The sequence below is a fragment of the Merops nubicus genome, unplaced genomic scaffold (genome assembly GCF_000691845.1).
Source record: "Merops nubicus isolate BGI_N331 unplaced genomic scaffold, ASM69184v1 scaffold16554, whole genome shotgun sequence".
NCBI classification, from domain to species: Eukaryota; Metazoa; Chordata; class Aves; order Coraciiformes; family Meropidae; genus Merops; species Merops nubicus.
The window spans coordinates 2,818-14,731 of NW_008603731.1; the positions used below are offsets into that span (position 1 = coordinate 2,818).

The 11,914-nt window shown below is 35.6% G+C and overlaps 1 protein-coding gene across 1 annotated transcript in view; it reads left to right on the top strand.

The window, feature by feature from the left end:
- Positions 1-591: 591 nt before the first annotated feature.
- The window catches only part of DNAH3 (dynein, axonemal, heavy chain 3), a 56,592-nt gene continuing 45,269 nt past the window's right edge, over positions 592-11,914 (top strand). Inside the window, 11 exon segments of the mRNA XM_008938773.1 lie at positions 592-675; positions 2,627-2,852; positions 4,806-4,999; positions 5,558-5,747; positions 6,349-6,544; positions 7,509-7,634; positions 8,279-8,474; positions 9,774-9,953; positions 10,345-10,481; positions 10,632-10,737; positions 11,241-11,419. Coding sequence (XP_008937021.1) covers positions 604-675; positions 2,627-2,852; positions 4,806-4,999; positions 5,558-5,747; positions 6,349-6,544; positions 7,509-7,634; positions 8,279-8,474; positions 9,774-9,953; positions 10,345-10,481; positions 10,632-10,737; positions 11,241-11,419 — 1,802 coding nt within the window. The 5' untranslated portion in view covers positions 592-603.

Sequence of the window (11,914 nt, forward strand, 5' to 3'; positions counted from 1 at the left end):
AGCAAAAAACAAAACCCGACCAAACAAACAAAAGGGAAATATGAAGCCAACAGAGAGCCCGAAGCTCCTGAGGGTAAGTTCTCTCTGCAGTGTCTGTGATAGTTGGCATCCTGGCAGCATAGCTTCTTCTGGAACTGGCTCATTATATACATGAGTTTTTTTTTTTTTTCTCCCCAGTTCACATAATTGGACTGTTTTACTGTCAATTTGGCAGTCTGGTAGGCTTTAATACTTTAATATCCAATGTTTATACCATTACAAACTCCACATGATGTGGAGTTTTTAGTATACCTAAGGAAATTTAAAACAACATGAATGCTTTCAGTGATATAAAAATGTTGTGGTTTAGTTTTTAATCTGATATTTATCAGTTTTATCAAGTCACTACAAAGAGCAGGGCGATCTGAAAACCTGTTTTGCTGAGGAACACACTCCACAGAATGTCTATTTCCTTCAAATTAGAAAAGCTGCCATACGCAATTTTCAATGAAAACTGAAGGTCTCTGTTCTTTCTGAATTAATCTTCTTTGAAACTGTATTTCATAAATGTCTTTGAAGTTGTTTTTCATTTCTCTGTAGCAAGAAAATGATTCTGTGTATAATATGGGTCATCCAAAGCAGTTCCCGGAGTTACCGCCCCTACCTGCTTCAGCTGCACCTTCAGAAGTGTATCAGGTATGTGCTTTCTTGGCAGGGTATATGTTAAATTACATGTGCTAGCACGATTTAGACATCATGTATTACCAGACCTTAGGCAGATGAAGTAAAGATAGGTAAAACTATTTAACTTACTAAATTAAAGTGCTAAGCAGATTGTCAGGTACTTAATTAGAGCTGCTCTAATTTAGAAGAGTGTTGTAACTTCTATGATGATTTGGGTATTAAACCTTGACAGTTTAAAATATTTAATCCAAAATTTAAGTTTCTGGGGGAGAAAGCAAATAGTAAAAATATGTTTCTTCCAAACAAATTGTGATTTCCAATCCCCCCAATACTTTATGGCAGAGGACAAAAACACCTGAGTTGGACTGCTGTTCCAAAACCAGCTGAGATCTTGACAGCTGGAGCATTTATCAGAATGGATACCTTGAACAGCAGCACAGCTACAGACTCTGCTGTGTGACACGAATGAAAATTACATATGATGACATTTAAGGGGAGGAGGAAGAGCAAACTGGCTTTCCTCACCACAAATGCCTCACAGTTGCTCATTTTGCTTCTTTGTGCCAGCATTTCAGTTCATCTAAGAGATTTTTCTTTAGAAATACATTGTTCGTGAAGAAATGAAAGTAGTTTTTTATGGAAAATGGGTTATTTTTGATTTTTTTTTTTAATAGAAAATTTTAAGTGAAGCATATACTTTAAAATAATGGTGTGCAGTGGAAGAAGTTGAACCAAAAAGATTCTTTGAGCTTTCAAAAGCTAATTTAAGGAGTATGGTTGCAGCAGTAATGTCAATGCTTTTTTCTTAGCTGGTAAGTTTAGCCCTGTCAGTCAGAAGAGAAATGCAAGGCAGATGTAATAGTCTCGCCTTAGTCTGTATTTCAGATTAGTTTTAGTGTGGACAACAATACAGTTTGTCAGTGATAGACTAAAAAAGAATTCACACCTGCATCTATAGGTTAAATGAAAAGAAGATGTCTTATGCTGTCCTCTTAGAGATCATAAAATGCTGAGAGGACAAGCTTAACTGGAGTCCCTAAGGGAAAGGCAAGAGAAATAAGGGAACCAAAAATGGGATGTCATGAATATGTTTAGAAGCTTTTTAAAAGGATTATCTAAAACTGATGATGGTAATAACGCATTGTAAAGAGGAAGAAGTGAGTAACAGGGACACGGTTATGTTCGTCCAATGAAAAAAAAAACCAAAACAAACCCAAATCCACAACACCCCCCCCAAGATGTAATACAGAAACAAGCTAAATATTGAATTAGACTAAGAGCTTTAGGAACTATGGTATGAAATACATTCATGATTCTAGCTTATGTACTTTTTCTTTCTGAAAATGTCTTGATAATAAACATATTTCTCAGTCCCATGTCCCTTGTGCCTGTGAGTTATTAAATTTAGACACCAAGACTAATGACAAGCCAATCAATAGATACCAAGTCACTTGAGAAAACATGGAATGAACAGACAAGAAATCTATTAAAAATCCTGTGTTCATGTGGGAGAGAGAGAAAGATGAGAGCTGAGTTTGTTAACATATTATTGTCCATCTATTATAAGGACTGAGCATTAAAAGTAGACAAGTCATTAACAAAAGCTTGAGGAGTAAGAATTTTCTAAATTTAAGTGAATGTAAGGAGAAGAGAAGTAAGATGGAGATGTGGGGGAGTGCAGAGTACTAGTTAATGTACTAATGCCTTTTCTTACTTATAAAAAAACCCTTGATTATGCAAAAAAAGCATGAGTACTTCTACTGAAGCATTGTGTAAAATTACTCTTATATATGTGTGGAACATCAGGTTCCAAAAATAGATTGGTGGTCAGATGACTCTTGAGTCAGACTTAAGTATTTGCTCTTTACACTAGGTGATGTTTAACCCTGTTCAAACTCTAAGAAGACTCCATAAATTACTGTGCTGTGTAAAACTAGTGCTTTTTTTTTTTTTCCAATTTCAGCTTGTCCTGAAGAGCAGCTGTTATCCTCCTTTGATGCAACAAGCATCATGGACTTTGGCAGCTCCATTCAAAGAGCAGAATTACTACCGAAACCCAAGTGACTCCATAGCTAATAACTATACTCTTACTGCACAGGATTTAAAATTGAAAAATGTGCACAAATTAAAGTCTTCTTCAATGACAGGGACATCCCGGGGTTCAGCGGTGCAGAGGACAGCCTCACCACGTATCCATGTTTGGATGTGTTTATACGTATTTAGCCTTGCTTGTTCTTTACATTTTTATATCTTAATTGCTTATCTGTTAAAGCATCATCTCTGTAAAAATCACTTACCCTTATAAACACTTGCAAGCTTATCACCTCAGGGTCAGTATTGACCAATTTCCAACAGCTTACATATGTTTAATAAAGGTAAGCCCCATTTCTGATTAATTAGTTAGGTTCATCCCTCCAAATAATCACATGCAATGATTTGGAGGGAATTATTTGCAGAGAGAAAATGAACAAACTGCAAGTTAACTCTTGTTATTGCTGGAAGTAAATGTCCCCTGTATCAAGGGGAAGACATTCATAAACCATAACTTTCTGCATACTGTCCATCTGTCTGTGAATATACTCATCCTGTATTGTTGCTTTTCTTCCCTGAAGCGTTGGAAATTGTTTTGTTTACTTGGGATAGATGAGACATAATAGCTTTAATATCTGCTTAGTCGCCTTGTAAGCTATTTAAGAAAGGTTTAGTTCTGTTTATTTGGTCTCTTTAACAGTTTCTTTATCATACACCTGATTCTTCTACTCCATGTATTTCTTCAGTATGTGGGATGTGGGAAGCAGGTCATAGTACTCTTCTTGGTGAAAAATCATGATATATTAATTTTGTGAAAAGACCTGTTTATTTGTACTCTGAAAAGCACATGCTAATAGTTTGTACTTCTCAGACTTTTCATGTGCAGTATATTTGGTGGAATTATATATCTCATAGAAGTGCTTTTATATTAAAATTAGGAAGTTGCAATGTATTACTCCTGTATGTGATTTTTCTTAACTGATGCTTAAAGCTTCAAAAGAATTTGATCCTTCTAGGAAAAAGCTCAAACTTACACAGAAAGATGGAATTCAGTGGAATTCTGATAGGTAATGTACTGTAATTGTTAAAAAGATACAGATTATTACAATCAGTCTAGATATCTGAATTGTGATTTAGTATTTGTTTTTACTTGGATGCTGTATTAAGGATCCAGGTGTGAAATATTAATTCTCTACAGAAAAATATGTGTGCATCAAGATTGAAATTCCATGGTTTGCTAAGTGAACACCTTTAACTGCTTCTTTGTGGCAGGATAAATTTCAGTGTTAGGCATGCTAAAGAAAAGGTCTTTCATGATTAGTGATTTGAGAACCCAGAGTTTAGTTAACAGACATGCAGATGGTAGAAATGAAGTCTCAGTTTGGCTGTATTTAAATGCTCTGTAATGCTTCTGGACTCATATCAAACTGAATGCTCTGCTGTAGAGAATAGTTCTTTTTATCTTCTTCGTGCTTGTGTACTTCATATGTAAAGCAAGGAAATAGTCCCCTCAGGAAGTGCTATGACAGTAACTTCCATACTCCTTGTTAAGATAACATGGTTATAAGTACCATAAAAAGACAGAAAGTATATTTAAATTCTCTTGAATAAAGGACTCGATAATGTGAAGTAAATCAAGTAAATCAAATATTGTTCATCCTGAGCAGTGTGGACAGATGTCCTATAGAAAACAGCATATAATAAGGAAGAAGACGTTTGTAGTAGAACATTTATGTAAATGAGCTGGTTTGAACTTTTGTCTGGGGTTGTTCAGATTTTGGTAAGATAATCACCTGAAATAGGTGGAGATCTAGGCAACCTAGATAATAGTGCTAGTAGGTCTGGCTCTGATAGAACTGGTTATCAGATTAAGCCTGTCTGAGTGATACTGTGCAGTTTTAAGGTTTACATGACTCTGTTCTTTCTGCTAAAGTAACATGATATGTTATACAATTTTACTGATTTTTTTAATTAATAATTTAAATACATTATAGATTGATCATGCTTGTCCTCACTGCAGTATAAGTAGTTTATATGCTTGTAATTTGTCCATATTGATTTAAGGATCCATTACTGCTTCTTTATGAATTTATTTATTACTGCTGCTTTAGTGAACTAAACTTATATGATTCTTTTCAGTTTGAATCCCATTTCCCTGTGTGCACCTGCTCATGTGCCAGAATTACATGTCATACATTATACAGACAACCAACCATTGACCCCAGAAGAACAATTTGTTGTCATGCACTTACATGAGAAGGAGATAAGTAAGCGAGAAAAGCCACCTTCAAGAAATGATATAGAGGTATTTATATAATGTCTTTTTAAGATAAAAGTAGCAGCAGTAATCATCTGCAATGTATGTCTGTAAACTGTTTGCTTAAACATCGTTGAGAAAAAAAAGCAGTACATAAGGTTTAGAAGATGTAAATATCCAATATAGCAAACGGCTGTTAAATGTTGTCAACTTTCCTTTTTGTTTCTCTTTCTGGCATCTCGGTCTAATTTCTGTTCTAATGGGTTTGTAAGGAATGTTTTGAAGTATCGAATTGTTTAGAATTATCTTCCCAGATTTGTCATGTGTCACACTGTTGGCTAGTGCTTCAGAGATCAGTAATTTAATATGCTGCTCTCTATTCTATTGGTATATATGCTTACATCAAAACAGGTGGAAGTGTTGTAAAACTGCTGGCCACAGTGCTTTAGAAAGAACCATAATATAGATAGCCCAATTCCATTATATTCAAGCACCTTTCAACTGCAGAAAAGCTTCAAGTGATAGAAAATGTAGAAATATGTAGTTGTAGTTCATTATCTGTCAGAAAAGTCATACAATAAATACAATATTTTAAACATTTTTTAGCGGTACTGTTACTACATCTATAATGGAGTGCAGGAAGACATGCTGGCACCTCAGGATAAGGAAGTGATGAATGTAATTTTAAAGCGTATTCCAAGTCACATTCTTGCTAACCCAGACCTGGAGAATCTACTTGGAAACTTAAAAGAAGAAATTAAGGCAGACTATCGTATCAGCCTCATGAAAGCCATTGGTAAGACTCAAAATCTCTTAGCAATTCAGGGCGTGTGGAAATTTCTCACACTTTGAAAGCAAGTCTGCATTCTGTCCTTAGCACCCGTTCCTTTGGGGTTAGTGGAACTGCAATAGATATCTGAGAGAATATAATCTGTGGTGATGCTACATAACATTCCAGTGTCAACAAGTTTCTACTTACTAAACCGTACATCATCACTTTAGTGTAGTAATTTCCAAGCTCAGTCATGCTGAGTGCATAGGAGAGTTTGTCCATACATACACAATTTCCCATTCCTAATTAAAGTCCAAATCACATTCAAAATGCATAATTCTGCTTCAACTGGAAACTTAGAATGAAAAGCAGTTTCTCCTGTCTCCCATTTTCAGAACCAAGAACAATTCTTGTTTTCTTTTTCTGAAATAATTTATAGTCAAATTGGTAATTTGATTATTGTGCTGTATTTCATTCTAAAAACATGCAAGTAACTAGATGACAGTGTGTAAGTTTTAAGTTGTGCAGAATGTTACAGCTTCATGAGCTATGGAGGTACTGTGTTTTCATATGTAGGTTTTGATCATACATGCAGTCTTATTGTGATATATATGATTTGTTCTAGTTGATTATATCTTGATGGATCCAGCTGAGAGACAGAGGCTGTTTATTGGAAGCACCCCACGCCCTTTTCCCCAGAGAGTTGTCCGTGCACCAGTCCCATGGCACAGCTCTTATGAAGAAGTAAAGAGCTGGAATGAAAGGAATCTATTCACTGTGAATCCCTTGATGGCCACTTTGCAGCAGCTCTGGTTTTCTCAGTAAGATGTCTTGTTCACAGGATCTTAATTAAGTTGAGAATGTTTTTATTTTGTGGCTTAGAATCAATCTGCTGACTTCTGTATTTATGTACACAGATCCTGGGGGACCCAGTAGAGAGAAGGTGGCAAAATGTCTTCTGTTTTCTAAACATTTTTTTTTCCTGAGTCCGTAAGAATTTTTTCCTACAGACTCTATATGCAAGTATGAACATGCTTTACATGTCCACAGCAAAGAATACAAAACTCTGTGCTCAGAAAAGCATCCTCTTTGTTGAAGTTGATATCCTAAGTTAAGATTCAGTGCTCAAGTAAATAGTGGTTTGGAATTCTCATCTTGATTCCTGAAATGAATAAAATTAATTCTTAAAATTGAGTCTCTTTCAAATGTTTGTAGTTGGAAGTTGTTCTGGCGACTTTTGAAAACTGAGATATATTTCCTTATGAAGTTACTAATCCTGAGTTAGTAATAGGTAAGTGGTTAGTACTGGTTAGGTAGTTACTAATCCTTAAGAACTGTTTTTGCATTTAAGCTACATTTGCAGGAATTTAAGCTCTGATATGTTACAGACTGTGATTCATGTCATGCAGATGGAACTTTGTTTTTTCCCCACGGGGAGCTAGGGTAGGTACTTATTACTTATAACATGGAATAGAAGCAGTAGGTGTCATTCTGTATATTCCTTAATGCCTGGATACAGTAATGAAGCTAGGAAAAGGACAAGAAGTTATTATTAATATTTTAGCAAAAAATTAACACTATTTTAGATATGAGTACAAAATGAAACTTTTGAAGACTTCTGTTTGCTGGTACCAAAAAAGAAAAATCATTAGGCATGTGCTTACTGGACAGCTTAGCAATGAAATTATATGCATCAATGAAATTATATTACTAGTAGTTTGTTTGTTTTTTTTTTAAACAGAATCTCATAAAATATGTACTGTTTTTTTTTTTTTACTTCCATAGGTATAGTCATCTAAGGTTTGTTCGCACTGAAGAAATGCTTTCTGGAGAGCTGCCACTGCTGCCTACTGAATTTGAGGAGGTCGTTCGAAGACACTGTGTGGAAGCTCACAATATTCTTCAGAACAAGTCAGTGCCAGTTGTAGTAACAGTCAATAAATAGGGGATCTTAGGATCTGATTTATATGAAGCTCCCTTTTCTAAAACATATTGTAGACTGAGATGACCCTACTCCCAGTCACAAGGCTGCCAGAACAGAGGGGAAAACAGCCAAGAGGGATGCTGGAAAAGCTATTAAAACTGCAAGAGTGCTTGTACAAGAGCAAATGGGAATAAATTGAGTATGAATAAATGTAGAGTGGAAATCAGGAAGTTTCTAACCATGAAAGGAATGGAGTCTATATCTATAAAAATGGTGGCATAAACCCTAACTTTTGTAATTATGGAAATTGATCAATTTAAGAAAGACATTATGTGAGCTAATAGCCCACGATATAAGGTGACTGCGTTCTGCCAGCTGAGATCTCTTCCAAACACGTTTCCCATGTAATGCTAATAATTTAATATTGTTGCTAGTATTTTGTCTATTAATATGAATTTATTAGTAGGGGCCCATTACAACAAGAATACTTAGCTTATAAACTCAGTTTTCCTCTAAGTCCTGGTAGGTACAGTTTTGATTGACATCTAGTTCTCTGCTGGCCCTTTGAATTTTGCTCACCCTTTGGGTAACAAGCTTTTAAAAACTCCATGCCCAATTTATTTCATTGTAGGTGGATCCCAACTTGTGCATCCATTTTCCATGATCAGAAAAGGAAGTGGCTTCATTTTGCTCCTGAAAATGACTGTGATTCCTCTCAGCGAGTTGAAAGCTATTTTCATTCAGTGGCAACGCTGATGTCATTGCAGTTACGTGAGATGGTTGTTAACTCTTTAGAAGATCTTCTTGCATTTTTTATGATCCACAAGGTATATACTGTGAAGTATATCTATAGTTTTCAGTGTTACATGGAGATAATAATTCATATAGCCATAAAAATGTAATCCTCTTTGAAGGCTAAAATATCCCAGATAGCTCTTGCCCCCATAAAAATGGCTGAATCCTTCAAAGAGTTATGCATACTCAGTGGGTTTTGGTTTGTTTGTTTTTTTCATGGTCAAGAACTGCTCGCTGGAATAATTTTACAGGCTTAGGGTTACAACTAGCAGTTTATAGGAGTTTTTCTCTCTGACTTGAGTGAATTAAATTTTTAATTTTTAGTTTTATTTTCCTTGGCTTAATGGAGGAAAACACTTAAAGGTGCTTTTCTGAAAGCACATTAATAGTCCCTTTTAAAATCAAAAGTGTGCACAGTGATGCATGTAACCCTTTGCAGAAGTAATTTATGTTTGTGGTGTCCCTGTCTATACCAAATGAGTGCCCTTTATTGTTTGCAATAATGCACATAATTTTAATAGTAAGCATTACACTGTGAGTTTTTACCAATGTTTTGGTTATGATAAAGTTGCTTCTTAGTGGAAATGAGTCCTTTAAATATCAAATCACCCAGGATCTACCATGATAAGACAAAATGAAACATACTTAAGCAGAGTAAATATGACAGATTAAATACTGCATTGCAGCCAGATCACAGTTAATGCAATATGCTGTCAGATGGTGTCAAATCTTATGCTAAGCCTTGCATCTGGGTGGTGATGGTGTTTCTGGGTTTTTTTTTGTGTGTGTTTTTTTTTTCCCTTGATTTCTTTATCTTGAAGGTTGATTTGGATTTGTTTGGTTGGTTTTGCATGGGTTTTTTTTTCTTTGTTTGTTTTTTTTTTCAGTCATTAGAGCATCTACGTTACTAGTCATGGAATAGGACTCCCTTACTGTAAAGACAGTTTGGGGTTTGGAAGTTCTTACTAATGATACAAGTCAATTAAAAAACTAGGATTGTGTATTTTATTCTAGATTTTATTTCTGATAGGCATTATGGATATTTTTTCTTAGAGCTTTTGTTCTATATGGTAATTAGCACTTCTGTTACTTAAGGGAAAATCAAGGCAACTAGGTTTAAATCCATTTTACTAATTCAAGGTTTTATGGATTTGTTTAGGAGTTGGAACTTTAAAATCTTATGTATTGGGGCATCAGTGTTTTGAACAAAAATCAGGGGAGAAGGTCCCATTGGTGCTGTGTAGTTAAGAGAATAGGGGGGACTTTGAATCTTTTAAAAATTGTTATAGCTGATTTCTTTGGCATGTACAATTTTCATTCTTTTCCCTAAGGATGGAAATGATTTTACAGAGCCGTATGAAGAAATGCAGTTCTTTCTACCTCAGATACTAACAGTCAAACTCAGTGTGGAAGAGCCCAAGATTGTCTTTGAGCCACCTCTGAAAGAGTGCTGGGATTTAATCAATCATTGCTGCAGGGAGATCCTGCATGGTTCCGAGGACCTTCCCAAGGTACTGGAGAAGTTATAGCTGCATACAAAATACAATATGAATAAAATCTATGATAAAAAAGTTATGAATGAGGCAGAAAACTGACAAATAGAAGGTAAAGATGAGGGTTGTGTGTCATGAACTGTGTGAACGTTTGTGATTATAGAAGACAGCATAGGAGTTGTTCTTTTTCAGCTTCAAGTTATATTAAAGCCCCGGTTTGATTTTCATACAGTTTTCGCAGACAACCTGTGTGTGTAATTGAGTATAAACTATGAATTGGAGCTTTTTCTCATCGTGTTGTTTTTACCAATTCATACATATTGTTTGGAGCAGTGGGTCTGTGGGTAATACAATACTTTACTTCCTCTATTTTATGTATTATTACAATATTTGCAATGGTTCTATTTAGGTAGAAAGACTTCTATTTCCGGAACTAAAAAGAGATGATCTCACTCTTCATACAGTCAAACCAGATGAATTATTGTTTTCAGAGTATGTGAGCAAACTTGAAAATATTTTTGAGAACAACATACTTGGTCCACAGAAGTAAGTTTTGGCTGTTAACTCCATTGCCTATCCAATCCCTCAGATTCATAACACTATCCATTTGACTCAGTTTGAGTTGATTTGGCTTTTATTATAGAGAATCTTCACGTTCGAATCTCATGTTTGTTTTTATGATCTCCTGTGTTTAAGGTATCTAAAGGTCTACAGGAAGTACAGCAATCTTTTGAACAACAGTGCTCAGCAAGATGTCACAGATTTCTTGAAAGAAGCTTATTCTTTAGAAGCTTTAACAGAGGTGATTCATAACTGACAACTGCTACATGTTCATAGAGCTCCTAACACATCATACTTGACTCCCTAATATCTTGCTGGAAAAACTCCCATTCAAATACTTTCTTTTACTCCTGGGAATACCAGGGGAGTCAGCTTAATTTGCATAGCCCCTTATTGTAGGGCTCCTGTGCAAATGTGGAAGGAGGTTTCTTTATGGCCTTCTTCTATGGGTTTTGCTGGGTCTTAGTCTACTTTTCTCTCTTCACTCCTGAGTTAGCCTATTGCTAAATACTTCTTTAGGCATGTTGTAATGTTCCTTAAATATGGCTTATTACTGTGCAAAGCTTTCAGACCTGGAATCTGTGAATAGGATCTGATCTCTGGAAAGATGAAAACATAGTTGTTCCTTCTTCTCTTTGGAATGTATTATCCATTTGCTGGATGGGATCTAATTTGTTGTTGTTTAACATTTTTCATCTATAAACTTTAAGGAAAAATAACAGATGTATTATTTTCCATTTGTAGAAGATTGACAGCTTAACAAAACTGAAAAGAGAAATTGCATCCATGCATGCCACTGTCCCTCTGGCCATGTTCTGTCTGGATGCTGTACAACTGAATGAGGAACTCTGCAGCCGGACCCAAAATCTTAAAGACAGATTGATCGAATCTGGCCTGTTGGAAACCAGAGAGTTAAATAAGAGGTACATGTTGTTAGCATGGGTGGTTCTTGCTGTCTGCATGGACTGATGCTGTGTATCTGTGGATGAGAACTTTATTCATCTGCTGAGTTTTCTGGTGCTGACCAGGAAACTGTGCAAGGACACCAAAGTGAGCATTTAAAATTTACAGGAACAGAAGTTCTTGTAAATAAATATCTAATTTAGTCTGTAAAGGCTGTACACAGAGATTAGACTGGAAATATGCCACTGTTCTTTCCTCTTTTCCTGACCTTTTATGATTTGGTTTGTGTCCCCTGCTGGTGTCCAGCTAAAGCAACATGAAGAATGTATGATGGAGCTCTGCATTTGTCTTGTCCCTAATTTTTTTTCCCCTTTCCTTGCTCCTTTTCTTGGGAAGTAATTCTTCTGATTTAGTAACTTGGCAAGTTTAAAGAGAAAAGAAAAAAAAAAATGGGAAGGACAATGTAACTGATGGTACAGAGTTAAATGGCATCCTTTACAAACAGCAATCTGTTG